We start from the raw sequence: 27,907 nt of genomic DNA, 5'->3' as shown, positions 1-27,907 counted from the left end.
TGTACATAATACACAATTCGATCGCGTAGCACTGCCAATGCACATTTTCGCAACGAAAACCGTGCTACTGTTTCTTGTGTGTTAAATCTGAAAGCAATATAAGTGAACGAACAATTGAAAACTGATATCACGTTACTAAACTCCCAAAAGTAATAAATTACTTCTGACTGCGGTACACAATACGGCAGTCACCTCTGCGAATGCTGTCGAAGAATCTAACCGAAAGTAAACATTCTGGGAATCTACGCGCATCGGCCTTGACGCAAGTTCAATACTTAGCCAATGAGCGCGCCGCGGCGAAGTTGGCCGCTGTAAGTCTCGCAGCGCTGGCTGGCTGAGCGAGTTGCGTGTCCATCCTTTTTTGGTCCAAGCCGCACCGTAGAACAGATTAGTAGGTGCTTGATTTTGGTATTTTGATTTTACATAACATTAAACCTTTCTTGGGGTTCATGGTCATGGCAACAGCCATAATAATATTATATCATGTATAATATTACATTTCAGCATATTTGAATTACATGTCATCATACCAAACTGTCATACATTTTTATTCCTACATCATTCTGATTGATCACAACCAAACCTACTATCAGTGGACACATCCAAATGTAAGCGCCTGTTCTTGACAACTTTTAATCGATCTAAAAATAGCAACTTGCTGGGCCCTCTGCCGCCAACAGACACTGTTTGGCCTGTAGGTAAAATGTACAATGTATTTTCTGATTTGTGCACAAAAGCTTTATTTCTTTTTTCTTTTTTTTAACATAACAATGTTTAATGTCACTGTATGTTTAAAAGACCATGGTCATATTTGTAAAATAAATGTTAAATTAGAAAATAAATAACATTTTGGTTCATGATTTTTCCTACACCTGTGCTAAAAATAAGAAATAAAAATGTCGGGTATATAAGTCACTCAAATACAGCTAGGTATGAATGGCTCGGTTTGAGTTTGTTGCAGTTGACCCTGCACAATGCGACATATCATGTTTTTGTTGAACAATTTTGACGTCACCCCTCCCATAGGGTGACGTATTTCACAACTTCCTGTGTTACACAAACTCTGTGATGACCAATTTTGACGTCACCCCTCCCATAGGGTGACGGATTTCACAACTTTCTACAGATGAACAATGTTGCCTTCACCCCTCCCATAGGGTGACGGATGTCACAACTTCCTGTGTACACAAACTGATGACGTATTTCACAACAAAATGGCGCTGCCCATGGTCAACCTCTAAACTATCCGTATAGAATGGGGGCGTCCTCGCCCCCATAATGATACAGGCGATAATGCATCACTAATTTACTCAATAGATACAGCCAACACAGGTTACAGAACTTAAAAGTACACAAAAAAGGGTTTTAAACTCAACTGTCCAAATACCTCCCCGAAGCTAACATTAACAAAAGAGATTATGCAAAGCTATAAGGTGGTTGTAAAGTAAACTCATTGTAATGTCAAGCAAGATCTGAGGAGGGTGTGAGGTGACAGATTTAGCGAACCCAGAAACCTAGGCCTAGAGTGTGAGGATAATAGTCGTAACAGCAGGCAGGCCGTGTGCCTATTCCCTGTTTATGTGTGTTGCCGGACTGTTCTTTGTTAGCCAGAGCTGGGAGTGAGCAGAGTGGATAGATTAATTTGTGGACACACGCTCACACACACACTCACACACACACAATGTTCTGTCCGTTCGTCCTATCGATAAGGAGTCAGCAACAACCAAGTGGGACTGATGTAATTTTATTCTCTTGATTGTAACGGGAAGTGTTAATTGCACGTTTACGCTTGTGTGTACCAGATCGCAGTGGAAAAGTTACTGTGTGTGTACTCTGTAAATAATAATAAACAAATGAAGAATTTCGCCTTTTTTTCTCTTTTTTTCTAACCTAAAAATAGTTGTAATAATAGTGTAATAAACAGATGAACAAATACTCCCCAAAATGGGGTTTTTCCTCTTAATTTTTAAAACTTAAAAGATGCAAATGTATGAGGATCATTATTCGTTTTGTATTTATTTGGTTGTGCGTGGTGTGTTTGTACTGTGGCAGCTGTTACCAGTAATTCCTTTAAGGTTTTACATCATCAGAATTTTTAAAGAAAAATGTCATAGCTGAAACACATTCAACACAAACAATTCAATTTACCCAAGGCATACAATCTATAAGTGCTAGGTACACAACACAGACAGGTTCCTAATTGAAAGATTATATTCTTTCATATCATTTCCCTCATGCACATAATACCAACGAAAACATTCTATTGTAAGCCAACACATTCAGCAGGCAAGTATGCTCAACAAATGTGTCATATTCAGCAGTCACTTGACCTTTTCCTGATAGATAGTGGCACACTATTTACCATAAAGCCAGTAACAGCACACATGCTCCCAGTTTAACATTTATTCTATTCACCAATCTTCCTGATGTAAAGAAAAAACTGAGTGTGCTTTAAAATCCGCTTTTGTGTCTGTTATAAAACAATTGTAAGTCAGGTTACTGTTGAAAATGAAAGCTCATCAAAAGTGTCAGTCACCCACTGTTATGTAAAGTGTTATTTTGGTGTGTCTCTTTCTGTGTTTGTTTGTTTGCTTTTTATACTGTTCTTCACCACAAGGTCTCAATTTCTTATCCCCCACCCCCTTATGTTTTGTTTGCTTCTTTTAATTCTTTGACTCTTCTCTGAGCTCTGTAACTTTTCCCCCAACTGCATTGCATTACAAAGGCTATTGTCTAATAATTAAGGTCTACTTTTCTCTTTGCAAGTCGACATTTTGTGTGTGTATACACAGCTGGTCATGAAAAGATAATGTTGGGTGGTAAGAGTGGTGAAGGGGGGGGGGGTGGGAGTGGGGTAACAGTCACATTAGTAGTCATTACACAGGTTTTACAAATATTTAAAACTAAAAGTCATTTCTTTACTAAAAGCATGCAATTCCCTATCACAGTATCAGAGCATTTTTGTGTATTTATTTTTTTGTTTCTAGGTTTCAGGAGCTAGAAAAGGAAGGGGAAAGAAGTAGAGTTATTTTCATGGTTTTATAACATCACATTCTTGCAATGATCAAAGGTGAAGGTATTCACAAAAACAAAGGCTGAGATACTGCACCCATTCATATCCACACAGCTAGATCCAATATACTGGGATAGTCAGAGAGGAAAGAGAAACATGATTTGGCAAGCTAAGCAAGCACTAAACTTAGACTCTCCTGTGGTGGGAAAAGAAAAGGCCTGTTGTAATCTTAGAAGTTCTATGTAACACTAACAGTCTCAACAAGCTGAAAGGCTAACCTCTAACTGACAGTGACAGTCAAGCTGATGGACTAACCGATAAAATATGTGACAGTTATTGTACAATCCCATATCATTTCGCTTTATCAAGGCTTCCAAAAGAGTGAATAAGAGTCATACAATAATACATGCACACCATAATCGATTATTTCCTTTAAAGTTCTTCAAGCAAGTTTCATTTCTTGTGTGATAAAACATAACTATTTTTATTTTATTGCATTTTCTGGTTTGGGGATGTTGCCGTGCAGCAAAGTACATGTACAAGAAGTATGACTTTGAGCTCTACATGAGTGATAACAATGAATTATTCATATATTAATCACTATCAGTGAACGCCATTCTCAATGTTTCTGAATCAGTGATCCTTATTAGTTTGTATTTTTAGTTACATTTTCAAGATTTTCAAACACATATTTTCTAAAACTGGGACACATGTAAAACAATCCATGGAAACAATCAGTGTTTGGATAAAACTCAGCAATGTAGCTGCTCTCATAAGCATCAATTTTACAGTATTTTTAGCCGTGATAGTCTGATCTGCAGTGTGCGAAATGACATCCCTTTGAGTCATCACAGACTGAACGCAGAGCCCCCACATGTCTGTGAAAAGATGTTATTCACGCTCTGGCAGACACACCACAAGAATGGACTATCCTTTTCCTGGGTAAAAAGGTATAATTTACGTCAGACCCTTGAAGACCTAGTAAATTCTCAATAAATGCATGGACAATACTAATTACTATCGCAGGGTTTTAGGTTTTTGTTGCTTTTGATTTTATTTTTAAATCCTAGCTACTACTAGACACCACTCTTCCCTTCCAACACACACCCTCATTCCACACCACAGCCCCCCCCCCCCCCCCCCCCCACCCCAGGACATCACCCATCCCCATCTTTTTTTTGTGTGGTCTCCTCCAAATCCAAGAGAACAAAGTTCTATTCACAAATCAATAACCGAATCAGCTGTGGCTGAAAAGGTCAGACTGGTTTCAATATTATTCAAATGAGATGAGACTTGCCGGGTCAAACGAAACTGATATCCTGTGTTACTCACAGTCACACTGTATGCAGGCAAAAACGTTCCTCTTGAGCAGTCAACAACAAAAAACAAGGTCACAGTTTTTCATGTTATTATTTGAGGGGAAAGGGAGGTGGGTGGAACTGGTAAATTTGGAGGAAGGGGTGGGTTGGGGTTAAACTGCACTATCTCATCAGGATGAATAATTTACCAAAACATTGCCCATTAGGTTAGCTCATCAGTATCTACGCTATTCATTGCAAAACTGATGCGCCTGAAGTAATAATAAACCCTGAGGTTTAGAGCCTGCGATATGGCCAGCACCAGCTAACGGTGGAAGCTGTGCGTGTGTGCAGATAAATGGGCCAGAGAAAAGCAGCAGGAGTGAGTGTGGGTCGTACAGGGAGCCATTGAAACACAGACACCAAAGCGCGTTCAACTGCCCCCCAGCCAAGGCCGCAAAGCCGTAAACCGCATTTGCATAGCTGGTCCTCTTTCCTGCATGCGTTTACTCAGAGTATCTTGCTGTTTCTTGCCACCCTCTCCCAATTTCGCCTTTTTAGAATAGTAATCAGTGTCTATGTAACGATGCGCCAACAGCCCTGTGACTTTCAAATCAATACAGGCTTGTTTCATGTAGTTCAGAACAGAATATTTTTTCATTGAGCCTGAAAGGTTTTATCAACAGGCTATTTCACACCAGGAAAAAGACATATAATATGTACAAAAGGGTAACCTTGTTGACTACAACCAGGATAACTTTCATGACCTGCTGGTTTCAAACATCAATATTCACGACAGTTAGTGAGTTACAGCCCTGCAAGGATCAATTCCTGAAGGAAATAAAAGGTCTTATCCACATGGCTGCTAAAATCTTGACAAATCTTAACTAGCGTCTTGAGGCTTTTTGGCCTTTCACCAATCAATAAATCACGCACTTTTTTTTTAACATCCATCTTATTGATGGTTATACACACAGCAATTTTGTAATGAATAACTAAGTGTGAGAATGTAAAAGCCACTCCTTCATGAACTACTTTAGCAGCATTACATTATATCCTGTTGAGGGACTTGAAATGCATACAGGCATGTACAGCTCTGAGAATGCACTCAGTAACAAGACAGCAAAATGAGTGTGTGTACTACAGCTGTTCAACCCTTATCAGATTACTTTATACTGATCTGAATTTCCTTGCCCCAGCCTAAGGGAACTATACCCTCAATATACTTTTACCAGGACACAAAGAGTCACACATATCAGGAAAAGATGAGTGCAGACAGAAAATTAACAACCACATTTATTTTAACAGTGAAAATGTAAATAAATGTAGCCTATGTATTTAATACATCTTACAAAATGCTTGGTGGAAATCTTCCTTTGAGACAGACTGAGCTTCTGCTTTATTAATCCATATCTGTGGCAAATTATATATGCAATGCTCTTTCTCTTAAATTATTCAGTTTTTCTCACAACTACAAAGTGATAAATGTTTGAAATCGTACTGTCACATAATTCAGGGTTATGACATCTTGTAAGCAGTCTGAATTTGTCCTGACACTTGTGTAAACCATGCTGGCACACATTTCCTACAAGATGACTTTGTCAACAAAAATATGCTGACCTACTTTAAAGAGTTCCGAGTTAGCTTTCCTCGGTGTACACACCAATGCTAGATAAAGGATTTATTTTTCCTTTGCTTTTACTAGTTTTAGTACAGAAATGTCATGGTTCACATCAGTTTTTAACACTTTACTGAATGAAAAGATCACACATCTTTCTTTGGAACTACACTGATTGATTGTGACCTTACACTTGTGGTTACAGTTTTCTGTGTGTTGTTTTTTTTTTTTTTGTACACTGTTTTTTTTGTGCTAATCGTCAACTTCTTATCATTGTGTGAAATGATCAGTTCAACTTTAAATAATGTTGTGTGCACATGTATAAGCTTGGACAAATTTACGTTATGTAACAGCCAGCTGTCTCAATTAAATATATATAATTGATAAATATTTAAATTGTAGGGATGAAAAATCTACCGAGCTTTATCACATAACTATCATTCCAAACACTGAATAACTTCAACAGGCAAATTAAGGCCCTTCAAAAAAAATCATAAGAACAGCTGTATAACTATAAACTTACTATGTATAATACATGTCCTTGTTGAAAGGGGTCAGTGATATAATAAAGTGATGCTAAGTAACCCTGCATAAATAAACCATGCTTGTGTTTGTAAAGTTCTACCACCCCCCCAAAAAAAAATCTCAACACAATGCGTGAAAAGGCAGACTAGGTCCCACTCCCCCGGCCCTTTCAGCTGTCTGTCAACAGGGAGCCAAGTAAACAAATGAAACACATTTGCTGGCTCACGTTATACGCCATCGGGAGTTAATAGGCCTCGTTTCTCTAGTACAGTACACACAAATACTTGGGTCTTGTACGGTCTCACCCATCAGCTCAACCGCTGAACCAAACCACACGCACTCTTTCTCTCTCCATCCCACTCGCACACCCCTGCTTGTGACTCCTCTTCGCTCAACCTGTCAGAGCGGCATATCACGCGCAATCGATAAATCTGTCCTGCAATACATTTCAAACAGCAACAAATAAATACTACAAATGAAACAAAACTTACATCTCCAAAAGCAGATTCGTCAATAAGTCCTCCAGGAGTGTCCCGAGGTTGGAAGTACAATCTGACGCTTGCTAACAGTTGGTTTGTTCCTTTTTCCTCCCAAAGCAGTTGAATTTCCCCGATGCACACAGGAAATTCGTCTAATATTTTCAAAAAGAAAAATTCTCCCAGCGATAGAATGTGCGTTTTCCCATTGTCCACAAATTTAAAAGCCTTGTAGAAGGTGTACGGCCCATGAGATCCGCAAGGTGCACCGATAAACTGAAAGAAAGACATATCTTTTGTTACCATTGCTATTCTTCTCCATCGGCACGCATGTGAACACACTGAGTCAAGTCTAGCAGCAATCTGATAATCGACACTTCAACATCTAGGTCACACGTTCAATAAATATTCAGCTCAAATCAACCTATGTTTACACAAAATTTCAACAAAATAAACGCAGATAATGACTTAGAGCGTACTGCAAAAATATCGCAATAAATTACCTGAGCTTGGATTGAATCCATCCTTGAAATCTCACAAAAACAACCGAAACGACGACATCAGAAACTTCGACAAATACTTTTCATTTGGTCCCGTAATTAGACCTTGTGACGTCGACCTCATTATCATAATCCATTCATAAATATCAATTCAATTTATCTTCGGCTAAACAATGTGGAATTAAAACTCCAAAACGTAGAAAAAATCGTCAGTGATGTTATGTTTAAAATGGTTCGTTTTAAAATGGATGAAAATAGTTTTATTCACCGCAACCGTATACGTTAATGCGGCTAAGAAACACCGGAAGAGAACTCTACTTACGTTCTCGTGATGAAGTGAAGAAGCAGACGACATTTTTTGCGTTCAGAAGTCATGAAGTTGTGAATTGCTGGAGACTGATTTTATACACATAGAGGTAACTTAAAACATATGACTGTATTGAGCTCTTATGGGTATTCCTGATGCGCATCCTCAGCAGAGCAGTGCTATTTTATTGCCTACTTTCTCTTCCAGTGCAAAGCAAGTGCTCAGTCTACGGTCATGTTTTCCTCTGAGTTGGGCAATGAATGGGTGGTATGTTATTGTTAACGAACGTCTGAATTTGTCAGCATCCCACACCTATTTTTTTTCACGAAAATCACTTCAGTATGCTGTCATAAATACTGTGTAAGTATGAATCTTTTGCAAAGTTGGTTGGTTTTGTTCCGACAGCATTTCCATCACAACCAACTTACCAAGTAAAGCTGATGGGGTCTATGTCGACCAAAAGAGCGGGATTCCCTGTAGGTGGAGTTCCTGTAGGTGGATTCCCTGTATACAGGGAATACCACAGGGTGTAGTTCCTGTAGCGTTTCGCTGATATCTCTTAAAGTCACGTGATGCTTAGCGACATCGGTAGAATTTGATGTTTTTCTATCTTTTTTGATATTTCGTAGAAATTCGAGTAAGGTTTGCAAGTTTTATTGAAAAACTCCACCCCGTGAACTCCACCTACAGGGAATCCCACTCTTTTGGTCGACATAGACCCCATCAGCCCAAGTAAAGGGCCAAAACATTGCTTTCAAATTGATATTTATGCAGTTCCTCATAGATTTCAGCCGGCAAGATTTAACTGGACGTAGGCCATAAGGTTGTATGCAAGTTTTGAAACTGAAATAGGTAAAAGCTAAAAAAAAATCCAAGGCATGCTCGCCTTCTCTCGACAAATCCTAGCGTTCCTAGCGGGGAGATTTGTTCAAGAAACACTTTACTTCCTTGCCACACTCGCTTCACTCGCCAATTCTCGCAACTAAGAAACAGGGGACTGGTCATGCTCATTGTAAAATTGTGCTGACTATTTGTATTTTGTAGATGCAGTACACATTTTATCAATATGATAGGTACAAAAAAATGTGTTTGTGTCAACCTATGCAAATCATTCAAAGTCAGCGTGACCCTAGTATCTATTATAGAGCTCTGAAATCATTTGGACCTATCTTAGTTCACACTTTTTGAAAAGACATGCAATTCAGCTGCCTTCAGACTGAAACTGGTCACACACTAATTTATTGTCAGATTTTGTTGTGTGCAGAAGTTTTGCAGATTGGTGTATATAGGTGTTACTTATCTTCTTCTTCAGTGTTCAGTGTTGATCAAATGGCTGTTGTACCCGGACTCCACTGTACTAGTCCTCAGTCTGGATGTGGTCGCAAAGTGAACTGTCTTCCAGAGGTCGTCGACAGAGTTTGGTATGCAGGAGTGTATCTTCTGACCAAACCTGCTGGTATACTGTCTCTAGATGTGGACATGCAGGTCTTGAAAAAGGGCTCATGGTTCTGTACCTCAAAGCCAAACTCCCAGTAGGCCGAATCTTTTGTTGAGGCTGCAGTCTCCTGTGCATAGACGGAAGATAGTAAGATGTCACTTTTGAAATTACACTTCGCAAGCCTATTGCCGAGCTAATCAGAGAATCAAATTGGTTTTCTTTCTGGTTCTGGTTCTGGTATGGTACGTCGCAGGAGCCAAGTTGACTATATATGCGACGGGACTGGTGGGCGCAGCGGCCTAAAAAGAGGAGGAGGGAGGTTTCCTACGGCAGTAGAAAAGGCTTTTGCTGATGTGCAGCCTATCACCTCCTCGCTTAGATGGTTCCACTCCTGAGCTGTCTTTACAAAAAATGAGTGTCTGAACAGTTCAGTTCGGCAGTGTGGTATGGTTAGGCCTTTAGAGTTGTTGATGGCCTGCCTCTCGATCACATTGTTGGAACTGTAGTCGCTAAACTGTGTTGGCTTCACCCTCCTGCGGGTCTGTTTTGCAGGGGTGAGGAAGTTTTCGGGGGGGAGTGCTGGTATCTGCCCTGTGGATATTTTGAACAGTGTTGTAAGTCTATGTTGGCGCCGTCGTTCTTGGAGTGTTGTGAGCTCGAGGTCCTTTAGCATCTTGGTGACAGAGCCAGGCTCTCTAGACTTATAGTCCTTGGTGATGAACCTGGCTGCTCTGTGTTGTACGCGCTCTAGTCGTTCAATGTCTTGCTTCAGGTGGGGATCCCACACAACTGCAGCATACTCTAGGGTTGATCGTACCAGGGCAATGTATGCTGTGCGTCTGCAGGTCTGTGGGCAGTTCCGTAGATTTCGGCGGAGGAATCCAAGAGTTGATGATGCTCTGTTGCTGGTGGTCGTCACATGTGGTGACCACTTTAGGTCGGATGAAATTTGGACACCGAGATAGGGGCTCTTGTCAACTTGCTTGAGGGTTGTTCCATCAAGGTTGTAGAAGAAGTTGGAAGTGGGCTTTGAACTAAGGATGTAGCACTTCTTTGCGTTGAATTTCATCCCCCATTTATGTGCCCACTGCTCCAGTTGTCTGAGGTCCTCTTGGAGAGTGAGGTGGTCCTGGAAGGTACGTATCTCTCTGTATAGTAGGCAGTCGTCTGCGAAAAGTCGTACCGTTGATTTCACAGACTGTGGTAGGTCATTGATGTGGCACAGGAACAGCAAAGGGCCGAGCACTGTGCCCTGTGGGACCCCTGACATGACTGTCACTTCCTCGGACTCCGTACCCTCCAGGACCACTTTAGAGTACATGTAGCTTTGTTTTAGGGTAGTTTTCAGTCATTAATAAAGTTTGAACACATCCCTACCAATAAAAACAAACAAGAATGTCTTCAATCTGCGAAGCAAAGCATATCTAAAGAAGCAAAGAAAAAATCAAATGACCCCACCCACCACCACCACCACTCTCCAACAAATAAAAAGAAAGAAAAACGAATACAAAGAAAGGAAGATCAGGAAATAAAAGAAAAGCAGGGAAAGCCAATGGCCTTTGCTCAGTTAGTTGCAAGAGTTAGGAAGTCAGCATTTTCCAAAGAAGCAATGAGCTGAAAACACAATTAAAGCATTAGAAATAAGAGATGTTGAAAGATCACTTGTTCTTTATTGAGAATGCCCCACCCTTTTCTCCTGCCCCAACTTCCACCATCAAAATAAACAATCCTGACCCATCTTCAGCAATTATGGTGCTGCTACACAAGGTTGATATCATTCCCACTGATTATATGGCTAGTGCACTCATATATACTGGTAAGAACGGTCTTGGAGTATGCTTCCCCAATCTGGGACCCACGTCAGAAGAGTCTGTCCGACAGCCTGGAGATGACGCAGCGACGCTCCGCAAGGAGGATCCTGCGCAACTTCAAACCCACCAGTAGCGCAACGGAACTCGTTTTCAGGCTTAAGCTGGACCCCCTCATACAACGGCGCACCGCAACCAAGGCCACCATGATGTACAAAATCATGAGTGGACTGGTCGAGCTGGCCCCAAGGGAAGGCACCCTGACACCAGTCCCAAGATCCACCAGGGGGGCACACCACCAGACTACAGGTCCCCCAATCCCGCACTGACTGCACTGACTCCCGCAGAACGTCATTCTTTCCGTCAGCGATCCGCCTCTGGAATAACATCCCTCAAGAGGCTGTGAGCGCAGACTCCCCCCAGGCCTTCAGGACCATTGTTGAGGCCTAGCTCCGAGGCGCCGGACCATTAACACCCCCCCGTCAAAATCCACTCCCTGTCTGTTACCCCCCCCCTCCCCTCCGCACTAGATTTCCCTCTCCAGACCCACCCCCTCCCCTCCGCACTAGATTCCCCCTCTCCAGACCCATCTCCACTCTCAATCCCTCCCGACCCATTCGAGATCAGTAGTGATATACGTAGAATTAATCTATCTCTCTTGCTCCATATTGTTCGTCCTGTTTGTATTGTTTCGTCAGGGCCCAGTTGCTGCGCTAGGTAGCACTGGGTGTGGTAGGCCAGCCCCTCAGCCCAGGGCCTGAAATTGGGCGCCAGGGCAAATCGCGAAAAGCAATAGGTTGCCTACCAACCCACCCATGTTTTTATTTTCACAGGTACATAGTTATCTACTTTATCTTTCACTTTAGGGAAATTAGGCACACCAACCAAATGAGGATAGTTGCCGTGTACAGGGATTGCCTCGGTACTCTCAGAAGAAAAAGATACCTGCAGACAAAAAGTTGGGTTAAGGGAAGCAACTCCTGAAAATGCTCTGCATAGTACATGACCAGTTGCCTATCTTTTAAGCTTTCTGCTGTTTTATCTGGATTAAAAAAAAAAAAAGGTTCAATGTATGATTTTGGTGTATCTCAAGACTTCTCTTCAACATATAGACTGTTTATATTGTGGGTAATCAAGTGCTTGATAGTATATTTCTTTCTCTTTCAGATACCAACAAATCATGATGGCGGATGAAAGCTCTAACGATGGGGATGGTACCCTCACCATCAACATCCTCTCTTCCCTCCCAGAAGGGGAACCTCAAGGCTCCTTTGTCATCAAGGTGTCGCCGATGGCAACGGGACGAGACTTGCTGCGACTGGTGTGCAAGGAAGCAAGGGTCCCTGTTCATCCTCACTATGTTCTGCACACCACTGAAGGAGCACTTGTGCCCATGAACCAGCAACTGTTGAGCATCAGCAGTATTAAGGAGGGAAAGAACTTACACTGGAACACTTCAGGTAGGCAGCTGTAAGGGGTACAGTGAAACCCCCAATTTAAGACCTTACTTTTTAAAACTTTCTGTTCATAATTTCTGTAAATTTACCCCCATTTTAAGACTCCCTCCTTTTTTTATAAGACCTGAATTTCTCAGAATTGTTGAGGTCGTAAAAGATCCACTGCAGTAAGTGTGGGATTGGATGAATGGCAAAGGGTAGTGCACGGTGCTGCCTCTTGATTAAGATTGATGCTCTTCTTCTTCTTCTTCTGCGTTCGTGGGCTGAAACTCCCACGTGCACGTGTTTTTTGCACGAGTGGAATTTTACGTGTATGACCGTTTTTTACCCCGCCATTTAGGCAGCCATACGCCGTTTTCGGAGGAAGCATGCTGGGTATTTTCGTGTTTCTATAACCCACCGAACTCTGACATGGATTACAGGATCTTTTTCGTGCGCACTTGGTCTTGTGCTTGCGTGTACACATGGAGGGTGTTCGGACACCGAGGAGAGTCTGCACACAAAGTTGACTCTGAGAAATAAATCTCACGCCGAACGTGGGGACGAACTCACGCTGACCGCGGCCAACTGGATACAAATCCAGCGCGCTACCGACTGAGCTACATCTCCGCCCCAGATTGATGCTCAACTTCTTAGGTCTTGTTGGTTTGTATGAGTAAAGGTAATACGATGCTTTTATGATTCAAAACAATTCTTACGTATCAGAAACAAAAACTATTTTTTTTTAATAAGAGTTGGATTCTGCCTGCGTCTTCATGTATCCATATGCTTGTGCTCTGTGTTTATGCTTTGTCTTGGAAATTCCACCAGAGAGATCAGAATATTAAAAACTGCAAGTTCGGTACCCTGGGAGATATGTTGTTTTTGTTTGTTTGTTACCTTTTCTATGACGTGATCAGAACAGTTCAATTCTGCCCTGTATTTCTGCATGTCTGTGTTTGTGTGTGCTTGTGTTTGTCGGTCGGTTCTGACTGGTAAGCTTGAGGTGGATGGATCAGTGAGTGCAGTGATCCCACTCTCACAAAAGCTCTGGAAATGAACACCATGTACTCTGTCAGCAGAAAATACTCAGTTTGCTGAGGGCAAGTGCTGGAACTCTTACTGGTTTATGGCCATCCTCAGCCTGCTCATTGGCTGCGTTGGTCTTATTGCTGTTGTCTACATATACAAACGCACTGCTGATAACACACAGGTATGCTTTCATGTTAACTGCAGCTTACAACTGCAGTTTTGAGAAATGTGTTGGTTTGCGCATTATGTGTCAGTGTGGTTCCAAGACTCAGAGAAGAATAGGCCAGGTGCACCTGGATTGAACATATGTATAGACTATAAGTCTAAATACCCAAGCTACAAAAAAATGTTTTGTAAGATGAAGACTCTAAAGGAATCATATTCAGCATAGTTTGCTGAGAATATTAACTTTGCATAGTTCTAGTCAACCTGTTATGACTTTTCCATTTGGTGAGGAGCAATGTCATGGAAGAAAGTCAAATGATAGCTCTCGAATCAAACTCAAAGCATGCATATGTACAAAAAACAACCTGAAGAATGAGTCCGCTTTAGAGAAAGCTATGAAAAATGCTGAAATGACAACTTGCTCTCAGTAAAATACTGCTATTTGCTTGTTTGTTTTTCAGTATGGGATTGTGTTTGATGCTGGCTCATCTCACACCGCTATGTTCATCTACAAGTGGGATGGGGGTAAAATTAACTTGACCGCAGTGGCCACTCAGGATGGTGCCAAGTGTAAATCTGATGGTAAGGTCTCAGGTGTGGTGTTGGTGTGTGTGGATGTGTGTTTTTGTCTGGCTTTTTGTTTGTGTGTCCATATACATGTGTCGATTTGTGTGTGTGTTTCTGTTTGTTGATTTAAACAGTGTTTTCTTCAACAATTTATGGACATAATACGAGGGTCAACTGTAAAGTATCGGGCCCGACCAGGAAGGAGTTGACTTACGAGTCTACAAAAACATTACATTTCAACATTGTCCCTCCGGACCTCCACACACGTGTTCCATCTGTGCCTGAGATCCTTATTGCCGTTGCTGCAGAAGCCTTTGTATTGCAACCGTTGGAAGTCCTCAAAAGCAGTCATGACGTCATTGTCTGTTTCGTAGTGCTTAACCCTGAGGTACTTCTTCATGTTTGTAACCCTATGATCGTTTGAGGATGGCATATCTGGCAAATACAGCGGATGGTTAACGATCTCCAAGCCGCATTACAGATTTGTTGCTATGGAAACCAAGGACTTTCGGGCAGGGTCGGTGTTTTAACGGAGCAACATCCCTTTCCGGATCGCTTAGTCTTGATATGGTCTCTTAGTTGACTCGGAAGTATGAAGCAGAATTCACCGTCTCATCTTTTGGAACTAAGTCCAACAGGAAATACCCCTCTGCGTCCAATAAAACAGATGCCATCACCTTTTTAAGGGGAAATGACCCTGACCTTCTTTAGGTGGGTATAACCTTGATGCCCCTACTGCATGAACAGTTGCTTGGTTTCAGGCTGAAAGTGATTTACCCTAGTCTCATCATCAGAAACAAATCGGGACATAAAATCCTCTCGATCTGCCTCAAATAAGCGTAAAATGTCGCGTGCCATATTCAATCTGAAGTGCTTCTGTTCTGGTGTACAAGTTTGAGGACCTACCTTGCTTAAACTGTCTTCATGAAAAGTTTTCTGCATAGAATACTCCAAACTCTTTAATGTGAGATGCCAAGTGTATTAGTAATGTAATAGGTGCCCATTGGTTAAATTTGCATCACCAGCGTGCAGACAGCATCAACAGTTTCATGAGTTGTGACCGTTGTTGGTTTTCCACACCGTTTGTCATCTTAAACGGTTTTCCTTCCAAGCCTGAATTCCGCTGACCACCTTATTACTGTGGTCTATGAAGGGGGATTCCTGCCAAACGTTTACGTCAGGTCATTATGAATTTCCAGTAGGCTAAATATTTTTCTTAGCAAATATTGGATCACTGAGTTTTGTTAGTTTTCGAGAATGTGGGGTTAACAGTGGGGTATGGTACTTTGAGAAACCAAGGCACACAAACTAACTGGTGAAAATACCTATTATTTTGCATGAAGTCTTCATAAGAACCTTTCTTAATGCATGCCAAGTTTTAAATGTCTAAGTCAATTCCTTCTTGGTTGGGCCCGGTACTTCTCAGTTGGCCCTGTATATAATACTAGAATGAATGTACCCGGCGAAGAGCCGAATGATACCCGGCTTCGCCGGGAAGAAGTAGAGCCGAGTACCCGGCGAAGTAGAGGAATACCCGGCTTCGCCGGGATGAAAGCGTTGTGGACAGTGACCTCCTAAAAATAGCAACGGGAATATCCGGCTTCGCCGGGATGAAAGCGTTGTGAACAGTGACCTTCTAAAAATAGTAACGGGAATATGGATTGACGCCACAGGAAGGAAGGGAGATAAACGCGCAAAACACTGGAGAAGATAAGGAAGAGTTACTGGGAATGGATGTAGTGGATCTACAGAAAAACCAAAATCGGTTCAGCGCTGCGCGCTGAGAGCACGTGTTGAAAATTCTCATCGACCAGGTTGTGTCCGGGGTCTACCTGAGTATGCCCACCAAATTTGAAGCAGATCCATCGAGAACTTTGGCCGTGCATCGCGAACACACACACACACACACACACACACAGACAGACACAAGTCGTATATATATATATATATATATATATAGAAGCATGTTTAGGATCAACAATAAGTTATAAGCTTATAGTGATGATCCTAAAAGGAAAAACAAACATACAGATGACGTTATCCTGCGGCGGGACTTAAACAGATTGCTCTTTAAACCAACCAGTTTCTGCCTGTGTGCATATAATTATATATGTCTGTGTGTGTGTGTATCTAGCGGTGTGGCTGAGGTTGTATTTATTTCTTAAGTTTCAGCTGGTATTATTGGCTTGTGTGTGTATTATGTGAGCATTTATGTAAAATAGAAACTCATTTAAAAGATGTGATGTGCACCTATGTGCATTACATAAAAAGTTATCTAAAATGTTTTATTTGCATGATTTCATGATGATTTTTTCAGTTATTTGCCTGAACAAAAAACCTTGTTTTAAAGCGCATAAGTAAATACATCCTGTTTCAGTTCCCTTCCGATTGTTTGTCTGGAAACTGAATTAGCCTTTGTTCATCACCCTCCACTGCCTTATTCATTCATATATGCATTTGTACATGCAGTTTTGATTGACAACAGGTGAGGGAATATCATCATATGCCAACAACCCAGATGATGCGGGTCCCAGTCTAAAGAAATGTCTGGACAGCGCTATGGGAAGAATTCCCTCAGACCTACATGACTCTACTCCAGTCTATTTGGGGGCTACTGCTGGCATGAGATTGTTACAGTAAAGCCGCTTTTGTTGTTTTACTCCATTTAGTTCTTGTGGATCTGTGTCTGATCTTGTTAGAGAAGGAGTGTCAAGTAATCATCTTGCAAGAAAGCGAGACTGGTCATATTAGCAATACCATATAATATTTTGCGACATTCCCACAGTTGAATTTTGTTGTCTAAAATATTTCTTTCATCTAAACTCTTTCAGAAACAATGTTGTATTTTATGAACTATTGTTTTACACTGAAGAAAGATCGCATGGTTTAGCACATATACAAAGGACCCCCCTGCTTAAGACTTCCAAAACTCTGAGAAAATCAGGTCTTATAAAAGAGGGAGTCTTAAAATGGGGGTGAATTTACAATGGCTTTGAACAGAAAGTCTGAGAAAAGAGGATCTTAAAAGGGAGGAAGTTTTAAATTGGGGGGTCTTAAAAGGGGGGGGGGGGGGGGGGGTTCCACTGTATCACGTGATTAGCAGTCAGGAAAGTCATGCACTGCCAAGTGATTGCAGGAAATATCTGATGTATTTGATAAAAACAAACTGCAAAAAAGATGACATATCACATACATTTGAAGAATATGTATAACTCATTGGTTTAGGGTTTACTTTTACAGTCTTTTTGGCTCACGTAAGTGTAGCCTATGCGATGGTAAACTTTGTCTGTCTGTGCGTGCGTGCGTGCGTATGTATGTCTGTGGTAGAAACTTTAACATTTTTGGCTAAACACCGAAATACTCATTTCACGTGGTTAATTTTCAAGCACCATCTTCAAATTATTGAAGCAATGATCAACATCCCGCAGTGGGGCACTGCGGTTATGAAATTAAAGGCCCCTCCTGTTTTTGGAACCGCAGGAGCTTTCTAGTTTGCTGTTAGGTAGATTTTTGGTTCCTCTTTCCTGTCATTCTCTCTTTTTCTTCATGAATTCTTTTCCTTTTTCTGCCTTCTTGCTCATTCACCTGTATTTTTTCCAAAAATCTCTTCTCTTGCCGCTTGTTTCGCGATTCATGTATAGTTTAATCTGTTAGTGTTCTGATGTAAGTCCAGCAGTAGATAGGTTAAGCCTATTTTAACACACTGGAAACTGGTAATCTTCCAGTAGGTATTAATTTAGTTTTACTAAAGCCTGCTGGGACACAAGTAATGGGTTAGTGCATTTGTAAACAGGAATCGCTTGACAAGTGGCCCCCTTCATCCCCCCCTTCCTCGTCCTGATATGGCTCTGCGTAGTCGGCTGGACGTTAAGCAACAAATAAACAAACAAACAAACAAAAATGATCAACATTGTGTCGGCATGTGTGTAGTTAAAGCGTGTATCCAAAGAAAACGGGTGGTGGGGGGTTTTGAAGGGGTACAAGCAGTTGACTGGTTTGTGTCGTGTTTGGCATGCAGACGGCAGGTCAGGTGTCAAGATCAGGTCAGGGGTCGCGCGAAGGATTGTGGTCCAGTTCTCACCTCGCCGATTCGCCGGGGAAGACGAATTCATGTTGTTCGGTTTCTAAGCTCCAGAAAAGTAAATAAAGAAGATACCAAAGGGAGATTTCCTACAATTTGATCTGCACAGCGTGTTTCCAATGTCCACGCGAGGAAGAGCTGTCGAAAGCGCGGCAGTCAGTGTCGATCTTGCAGCCGTATCCCGGTAAGTTCAGAGACAGCTCTAGTGTCTCCCACTCTGATAACGTGTCACCTACTGTTAATCCGTTTTGTTTTAATTTCTTTTTATTTCAGCAGACACGGATGTCAAACACAGTGCTAGGCAGTCACCTCTAGTGAAATGAGTTGATCTAAAGTGCCTGTAATGTTTGGATGTCTTTGCTTGTGGTTCGATTTATGTGAATTTCAAGACTTGCAGTAGAGTCTCAAGTTAAGTTTACTCTGCCCGAAAAAAACTGTCCACCATTTACTTCAACATGCAGATATAAGGAAACGGAATGAATCTGTTCTCAAAGTCAAAATGATCACGATTTTTTCCTCAGATTCAAAACATGCACTGTCATGGTTTTGTCTGTACAATTTAGTAAGTCTTAAGTACTTTGCAACAACTTCCTTGAACGTGAAAGACAGTTTTTGAATGCTAGATCTGTATCGCGTTTCATTCCAGACTCGATCCTCTCTTTGATTGTAGATCTACTGTTTGCTGTTTACGCACTATCATATGATTCGCTATGTAACGTTTGGTAAGCTTACCTTGCAACAGCTTTCTTGTCTTTGTTGGCATTTCTGGCTGTGTTGACCGTCAGAATTATTTTAAGAACCAGGCTGCTGCAGTCGACATGTTTCGCATATTGTAGGGTTACCATGCTGCATAGGTAAAGTGGCTTGTATAACCTGACTATTCTGTTTCAAAACACTGTTTATATTTGTGTAGGTTGTAGTCATCATAACTAATCGCATTTTGCCATTTGTTTCAGAAAGGAGGTTAACCTACAACCAGATCGACGCTATGTCAGATACATATGTATATGCCTCAGCCACATGAAGACTTCCGAATTTAGATCTACTCGGCATGGTGACAAGTCTTGATGAAAAGTATAGGACTGAGGACAGCAGTGGAAAAAGTGCCCACATGGCAGGTACCTAACCTATTACCCTAGTCATTTTATCTGTTTGCCTTCTTTTGAAAATTATACATGGAGTTGATATGATGCGTTAGTTTTAACTGTGTGTGTGTGTGCGTGTGTGTGTGTGTGTGTTTGTGTGTGTGTGTGTTACGGAGTGAGTGAGTTTGTGTTATGTTACTGTTTGTTGATTTCTTACGGGAGCCTTGAAGGCTTCGCCTCTTGTTAATTCTGATCTGATATGCACACAAGTACACACACACACACACACACACATACTGTGCTTTCTTTCTGCCAGAAAAGAGAACTCCACCGCCAGTGACGCAGTGTTGGATTCTGTGCGTGACACAATCAGCAGCTACACCTTCAAGTTTTCTGACCCCAAGAAACAAGCACGCATCCTCACTGGTTCAGAGGAAGGCGCTTTCTCTTGGATCACCAGTAACTATATCACTGGAACTTTCCATGTGGTCAGTGTAGAATAAACCATCTGTGTGTGTGTGTGTGTGTGTGTGTGTGCATGCACATGTGTGTGTGTGTGTGTGCACAGGTATGTGTGCACGTACATGTGTGTGTGTGTGTGCACATTTGTGTCTGTGCACATGTACGAGCGTGTGTGTGTTTTGTGGCATGTTTGCATTGGTGTTTTAATGCATACAAGAATGAGAGAGAGAGAGTGAAAGAGTACATAACATAAATTGGTTGGTAGTGTTGGTAGTGATTTCACCGAGTGAAACAACAGTCTCTTTACCCATGCAAATATGACACCAACAGAAATCCTCCAACCTGTTTCATTTTTTAAATTGTTTTCACATTTTACTCGACTCCTTGCAAAGTTTGTTACAGTAGAATCCGCTTAATAAGGCCACCTCCGTGCAGGACAAAAGTGGCTTTATTAAGCGGGTGGACTTATTAAAAGGATCTCAGGCAAACAGAGCAAATAAAGCGAAAAAGCACTCAAATCCAAGAGGATTTAATACATAAGCAAATAAAGCAAAGCAAAGCGCTGAAATCCGAGAGGAAAATACATGTATCTGATACGGTATGGTCATGGAGACGTCATCATCAGTCTTTTCCAAGGAATCTGTCCATGGACAACTGCTGGAGAGGCTGAGCACGGAGGAGGTCGTTGACCTCAGCCCGGAAACAGTTGAACATGTCCATGTTAAATCCCTTTCTCTCCAATCCAATGCGGAGTTTGTGCATGCAAGCCCGCATTTCAGCATTTGAAGGGACTGCTTCCTCTTCTTCCCACGGGAGACTCCCAGAGTTACAGCACCTTCCCTGACAGAGACAGACGGCAGCGCTCTGAACTTCTCTAGGATTGCCATCTTTTCCACAGTTGTCATGTCTGTCCTCTTGCGTTTGGTGGCCATGGTTGCTTGTGTAAATCCCTTTCTATCCAAGAATTGTTGGCAGTGACAGAAATGCGATCATGAACATTCACTCACATGAACAAAAACTTCTGTTTGAAGTTGTTTACGACCACTGACTTGCACTTAACGTGATTAACGTGATTTCAAACTCACAAGAGGCTGGCCAAAACGTCTCAGGTTGTTTTGAAAACCATTCATGGATTAGCTGTGAGTGATCAGACAGCGATTACAGACTCACTGTTACTGCTTTTCACATCTAACGCGAGCCCAAAAGTGGCTTTATTAAGCGGGTTGGTGGCCTTATAAAGCGGGGTTTTTTTAAGCATAAAACATAGGTGAAAATCTGTGCAGCCAGAAATTGGCCTTAAAAAGCGGGTGGCTTTATTAAACGTGGACTTATTAAGCGGATTCTACTGTATTGTCTGTTCGTGGCGAGCTACGGCAACCTTCAGGATTAGCCCTGCGGATTTGGTGTCGCACACTGAAAGAGAGAGTAAACATTTGAGACTGCATTGGCTAAATCTTGAAATTGCCACAGACTTAAACAAGAGGAAAATATTATTTCAGCACACTCCAGAAATAGCCCCATGGAAGTGATGACACATACTGAAAGAAGAGTAAACATTTTGAGATTCATTCACAATGTTGTTCCCAGACTCGCCGTCACAAAACAACAACATCCGCCTCCAGGAAGCCAAAGCCAAATTTCTCAAAAAGAAGCTACAGGCAAGACGGAGAAGCTGGCAAGAGAAAACAAGCTCTCTGAACCTTGAGAAGGATGGCAGAAAGCTCTGGAGGCTCACCAAGCAGTTGAATGATGAGAACACCAGCAGAGGAAAGATCACATTAGAAGAGAACGAGAAGGTGCTAACTGGAAAGCATGCTGCCAACCAATTTGCTGAAAGCTATGCAGCTGAGAGCAACCTCCATGTTAGCCCCGAGAAACAGAGAGAAGCAAGAAGAGAGAAAAGAGAGAGACCTGCCAGACAGTCGACAGTGGACGCCATGAGTCAACCACTCACACTCCACGAGCTGCACTCAGCTCTGAAAAAGTCAAAGGCGAAGAAGTCCCCTGGCCCAGACGGCATCACCAACGAGATGCTAACCCACCTTGGTAGTGCAGCAGAGAACAAGCTACTCGAGGTCTTCAACAGCAGCTGGCAAGAAGGATCGCTACCACAACTCTGGCGAGAAGCGATCATGATCCCCATCTTAAAAAAAGGGAAGGATCCAAAGAAGGCCACCAGCTATCGCCCAATCAGCCTCACCAGCTGTGTTGTGAAGACCCTGGAGAGAATTGTGAACGAGCGCCTCAGGTGGTACCTGGAATCCAGGAACCTCCTCGCCCCTGAACAAGCTGGATTCCGACAGTTCCGCAGCACTGAAGATCAGGTCACTTACCTGGCGCAAGAAGTTGAAGATGCCTTTCAGGAACAGAAGCTGGTCTTCGTCACCTGGATAGATCTTCAGAAGGCCTTTGACAAGGTCTGGAAAGATGGACTCCTTGTAAAACTGCTGAGGAAAGGCGTGTCCAGCAACATGTACCAGTGGATTCGCTCTTACCTCTATAACCGCAGGGCAAGAGTTAACGTCGACCAGACCAAAAGCAAGAAGTTCCTCCTTCGTCATGGCGTCCCTCAGGGCGGAGTCCTCTCCCCCACACTCTTCCTTCTCTTCATCGACGATCTGGTGTCTGAGATGCCCAAGGGGATCAAAGCTGCTCTCTACGCAGACGACCTTGTGATCTGGTGCAAGGAGGAGCACGCAAGTACTGCCACCTACAGAATGCAGCAAGCGGCAGATAGGCTGAACGCATGGGCAGAAGATTGGTGCGTCTCCATCAACAAGGAGAAATCCTCCACCACCCTATTCACACTGTCGCCAAAGCAGAAAGCCGGAACCATTAGGCTTGGTGGAACTCCTCTGAGAGAGGATGAAGAAGCAACGTACCTTGGTGTCACCTTTGATAGACGGCAGACCTGGAAACCACACATTGCACAGGCAGAGACGAAGGCCCGGCGCAAGCTAGCCATACTCAGGAAGCTGGCAGGTACCACCTGGGGAGCGAACGAGAAGATACTGAAGACAGTATACCAGGGAACAATCAGACCCCACCTCGAGTACGGCTCCACAGCGTGGTCAACCTCAGCCAAGACAAACCTGCAGACCCTTGACCGTGTGCAAAACCAGGCCCTCCGACTCATCACTGGTGCAATGAAATCCACGCCCATCAAGGAAATGGAGAAGCTTACCACCATCCAACCCCTCTGTCAGAGAAGAGAAGCCAAGACCATGGTACAGGCCGAGAAGCTCAAGTGCCTACCCGACCACCCCATGAAGCACAGACTGAGCAACCTCACCAAGAACCGGCTCAAACGGAGCAGTTTTGTACACGAGAGCAAGAGACTTTCTCGACAGTACAGGGAAGTCCTCCCACAGAACACTCTACCTCTGACCCAAGAAGAAGAGGAAACCCCCAAGGCAACAGAGAAACCAGGCATCCAGATCTGCACCAGTGTTCCACATGTTACCTCAGGAGAAGATCAGAATGACACAGCTCGACAGGCACTCACCTTAGCCCTGATCGACGAACAGTACCCAAAAGAGGCGTGGATCCATGTATACACCGATGGATCAGCAACTAACGCCGTGCTCAATGGAGGTGCAGGCATTCTCATCCAGTTCCCTGGGGGACATACAGCTACATCCAGCGTTGCCACTGGCAAACACTGCACAAACTATAAAGCAGAAGCAGAAGCTCTCATGCAGGCCGCCTCCTTGGTTCAGGACTCCGCAGACCCTTGCTACCAAGTTGTCTTCCTCTCGGACGCCCTTTCAGTCCTTCAGGCCCTAGAGAACGACAAACTCCCACAGCTGGCCAAAGCATTACAGATGGTCAGACAAACCAGAAGAGTTGTCCTCCAGTGGATACCAGCACACTGTGGGATACCAGGAAATGAAAGGGCAGATGAGCTGGCGAAAGAAGGAGCCGTGGAAGACCAACCTGAAAACAGTGTCAGCTTTAGTGAGCAGAAGACAATCATCAAGGCATTGATGAGGCCAAGGACAAACAGAGATGACTACCACACACTGTCCAGAGAGCAGCAAGTCAAACTCATCAGGCTGCGTACTGGCCACAACAGGCTCAATGCTCACATGAACCGAAAGTTCAAGCTGGCGCCATCACCAACCTGTGCCTGCGGTCAAGAAGACCAAACAGCGGAACACATCTTACAGCGATGTCCCTTACTAGATGAGGAACGAAAAGAAGTGTGGCCGTCACCAACTCCCTTGCAGACCAAACTATACGGCAGTCGACAGGAGTTGGAGAAAACGACAACATTTATCACCAGTGCTGGACTGATTGTGTAACCTCTGCGAACGCCAAGAAGAAGAAGAAGTTCCCAGACTCGGAGAACAATAGGTCGGTTCGACCTGGATTGATAATATGTATAGGTCCAAATGTCCTGGATACTGTTCTGTCAGACCTTCTACATGTCAAACTATCGGAAGGTCGACTAGCCCGGGGGCAATAACAATGCATCAGATGAAAAAAGTATGCGTCAATGACCAAAGACTGAGAACAACACTGGTTCAATGTGATGGTAAACCTCAATATGGGGCTAAACTGAGATAATGCTTACCATTCCATGTACTTTCAGATTTCATACTTTTTGTTCTTTTTCTTTGAACAGCATCCATCAACAGACTTTGTGGTACCTGATCTGTTTGTGAGATCACTGGGAGCATTAGATTTGGGAGGAGCATCCACCCAGATCAGCTTTATTCCCAACAACACCAAAACTACTCATGATGAGGAGTACATTGTTGACATGGGCCTTTATGGGACCAACTACTCTCTCTACACTCATAGTTTTCTCTGCTATGGAGTAAATGAGGCCGCTCTGCGCTTGCAGGCTGTTCTTGTGAAGGTTGGTGAATATGTGTGTGTGTGGCTGTGTGTTTGTTTGTCTGTCTATTTGTGTTGCAAGAATGGCCTGAATTTATTGGTCCTTTGAATGTCTCCCTCTCTCTCTGCCTGTCTGCCTGCAAGCTTGTTGGCCTGCCTGTCGGGCTGTCTGGCTGTCTGTCTGTTGCAGTGATGTTATAAAATTGTTGACTTTTCTCACTGATGTTGTCAACTGTATTTTAGTTGGAGATTGTTGTCTAGCACCATGCCCAATAACCTTCCAAATACATGTACCTGTATGCACATGCCAGGTGCAGTGAGTTATGCTTTCTCAGTAAGTGTACATCTTCCACCTCAATGTTGTGTCCAGGCAGCTAACTTCAGTACCAATGTCAGCAACCCCTGTGCCCCTGAAGGCAGCGCTTTGAACGTTACCCATGGGTCCATATTCTCCTCTGCCTGCGCTCAGTCCACCTTTGGCAACATGATCAGCCCACCTGATGATATGGACCAGGTAAGTACATTTGAACTGGCAGTGCACTTTCTTTCTTATTCGAGCAAACAGTGCAGTTTCTTTCAATTCACATCTTAGTAACCAGTGCACTTTCTGCTAGATGATTATTTAAACAAAGAGTGTGTTTCTTTCAGTTTATGTTTGATTGCTTGTGTAACAATCAAGAATGAAATATGTGGCATTTTTGGTGTTTTATTTTTTTCTCATTTCACCAAATAAATGGCCTCAAACGGTCAATTACTTCTAATTGACTAACCACATTATGATCCAAACAGCAGTCTCACAAAGCAGAAGTTGCGTCAACAAAGATTAAAAGATTCTGATCTTAATTTATATGTCAAAACTCCAACTCTCTTGTCATTAGTAAAACCTAAAAAATGTAAGAAAAGTCAGAGTGACACAGTCACAAAAGGCAAACTCAAAAGTATTAACGCTCGCGTACGTATATATGAAGCACCCTGTGTATGGTATTGGGCAAAGTTCTGTGAAGGTAATTTACACTCTAGTGGCTAAGGTTTCATCACAAAGAGTTCTGGGTGACAATGAATGAGTGAGAGGGTTAAACATTGACATTGTTGCACTCAACTCAGTGTCCCCCGAGCCTCGTCCCCTTGCCGAAGAAACTGACCATGGACTCTGACCATACACTGCTGGCGCTGCAATGTCCGAGTGATCGCAGACAAAAAGGGGTGGCTAGCTGTAGATAGGAGCTTTGGTGTGGCCACACCTACACTGATGTCAAGAGGAGTAATGAAAATGAAAATGAAAAAAATGAAATGCAGAACTCCCCCCGTCACACCTCAACCCTTCAAGGGTGGAAGCTGCAGACACAAAGTCGAGGTGCAGTCAAAATGTCTCACTGCCCTCTTTTACCACCGTTAGCTTCAAGCTTTTTCTAATGAGCTAGCCACTTATGCCTGAAATAGAAGAAAACTGAGGCTTGCATGGGTTACTCCCCTTTTCCAGCACCTAGAAATAATAATCAATGCGAACAACAATCGTTTATCTACTTGCTGTCTGGGGAGTTATCTTAGTAGGATAAACGCACACATGCGTAACAACGAATAATTACCTCAAAAGCTTGTACAAATCTCAGTCTGTCCAGCGCAAACTGTCTTGCTCGACGACTCGGTGTCCCCGTCTCTTGACGAGAAGGCTATCTTTGAAGAAAAAAACCACAGGGTCTAAATACCAACACACACTAACAACAACAATCTGCCCATTCCACCATTTACCGGCACAGATAATGTAACAAATCCGTGACAACCGGTTTTGAAACACGAAACATGTCGAACGCTGAAGAAGAAGAAGAAGAAAAACAGAGAGACTGCTAGCGTTCCAAATCAAGAATAAAAAAACAAGAAAGGTAACATTTTTGGATCATTTAATTCAGGACATAACAAAACATTCTTGTTTAAACACAAAAATCCTACACTTCACAAGAAGCAGCCAGGCTGGTACATGATAGCCTTCACGTCTATCTGTTTTGTTTTGTCCTGAATTAAACGTTCCAAAATGTAACCTTTCTCGTTTTTCTATTCCCATTGATCATATTTCAGGACACGGTGTATTACTTCCACGGAGAAAGCATCGCTACAGCTTGTAGGGCGTTGACGTTCCAAAAAGTTAACCTTTCCCGCTTTTTGATTGTTTCACATTGATCACATTTCAGGACACGGTGTACAACTTCTACGGAGAAAGCAATGCTACAGCTTGTAGGGCGTTGGTGACAGAGCATCTGTTCAACTTCTCCGCACATTGCAACTACACTAGCTGTTCCTTCAATGGTATCTATCAGCCACCACTGTTTGGTGACTACTACGTGAGTGTGTTTGATATCCTCGGTCTAGCCTATGTGTACATCAGTGTGATTGAGATATGAGGTATATATAACCTTACAAATTGATTTCAATAATAAATACTAGTCCATACTTATCCTTGGCCTGCAGAGAAAGAATTAGAAATACTTGCACATTTTGTTTGTCTACGTTCAGTAAATTACAAAGGCTTCAAAGTACGTCAACTTTGTAACATGGAAACCAAAAGTTGTGACATGGTTTAGAACACTTACAACTGAGAGAAAGAAAAAAAAGGGTTTTTGTTGCATGTGTGCATCATTATCTAACTGGAATATTACTGAAAAAAGTTAAGAGAATAATTCTAGTTGCCATTTAATATACATTACAATCATTTAAAGGACTGAAACTACATGTCACAAAATGGTAAACGGCTCTGGAGAATAACCCAAATGCAAGGTCAAAAAATTTGATTTTGTAATGCTTTTGGCTGGTCTGTTCGCCGCTCTTTCATACTGAAGAAGCCAGTAGTCTTTTAACCCCCAAACTGCTGTCAGAAATGCAAGATACTGGAGAGGCAGTTGGTGTGCTGGTCAGGGGGAAACGAGTTGAATACTTCTGCAGATTATTGAAATAAATAAATGTATTCATTGAGCATATGTAGCTCAGTCGGTAGCGCGCTGGATTTGTATCCAGTTGGCCGCGGTCAGCGTGAGTTCGTCCCCACGTTCGGCGAGAGATTTATTTCTCAGAGTCAACTTTGTGTGCAGACTCTCCTCGGTGTCCGAACACCCCCGTGTGTACACGCAAGCACAAGACCAAGTGCGCACGAAAAAGATCCTGTAATCCATGTCAGAGTTCGGTGGATTATAGAAACACGAAAATACCCAGCATGCTTCCTCCGAAAACGGCGTATGGCTGCCTAAATGGCGGGGTAAAAAAAC

The 27,907-nt window shown here is 42.7% G+C and overlaps 2 protein-coding genes and 1 long non-coding RNA gene across 5 annotated transcripts in view; 1 reads left to right on the top strand and 2 right to left on the bottom strand.

Moving 5' to 3' along the window:
• The window catches only part of LOC138982229 (AT-rich interactive domain-containing protein 5B-like), a 51,097-nt gene extending 43,449 nt beyond the window's left edge, over positions 1-7,648 (bottom strand). For 2 of the 3 annotated variants that reach the window (XM_070355462.1, XM_070355464.1), the window contains exon 1: positions 6,946-7,236. In XM_070355462.1, coding sequence (XP_070211563.1) covers positions 6,946-7,236 — 291 coding nt within the window. Of the gene's footprint in view, positions 1-6,945; positions 7,237-7,433 lie in introns of those variants that run through there. The other variant, XM_070355463.1, reaches the window with a different exon arrangement.
• Positions 7,649-7,730: 82 nt separating this feature from the next.
• LOC138982231 (ectonucleoside triphosphate diphosphohydrolase 8-like) overlaps positions 7,731-27,907 on the top strand; it is a 29,483-nt gene continuing 9,306 nt past the window's right edge. The window contains exons 1-9 of the mRNA XM_070355466.1: positions 7,731-7,846; positions 12,151-12,443; positions 13,502-13,632; positions 14,078-14,198; positions 16,669-16,819; positions 19,666-19,837; positions 24,439-24,675; positions 25,024-25,167; positions 26,840-26,989. Coding sequence (XP_070211567.1) covers positions 12,164-12,443; positions 13,502-13,632; positions 14,078-14,198; positions 16,669-16,819; positions 19,666-19,837; positions 24,439-24,675; positions 25,024-25,167; positions 26,840-26,989 — 1,386 coding nt within the window. The 5' untranslated portion in view covers positions 7,731-7,846; positions 12,151-12,163. The remainder of the gene's footprint in view (positions 7,847-12,150; positions 12,444-13,501; positions 13,633-14,077; positions 14,199-16,668; positions 16,820-19,665; positions 19,838-24,438; positions 24,676-25,023; positions 25,168-26,839; positions 26,990-27,907) is intronic.
• LOC138982237 (uncharacterized) lies at positions 19,917-26,896 on the bottom strand. The gene is made up of 3 exons (XR_011460813.1): positions 25,754-26,896; positions 24,948-25,150; positions 19,917-21,224 (listed from the first exon to the last, which is right to left on the bottom strand). It is a non-coding gene; the product is annotated as an uncharacterized lncRNA (long non-coding RNA).

Source organism: Littorina saxatilis, linkage group LG12 (assembly GCF_037325665.1).
Source record: "Littorina saxatilis isolate snail1 linkage group LG12, US_GU_Lsax_2.0, whole genome shotgun sequence".
NCBI classification, from domain to species: Eukaryota; Metazoa; Mollusca; class Gastropoda; order Littorinimorpha; family Littorinidae; genus Littorina; species Littorina saxatilis.
This window is presented reverse-complemented; position numbering and strand designations above follow the sequence as displayed.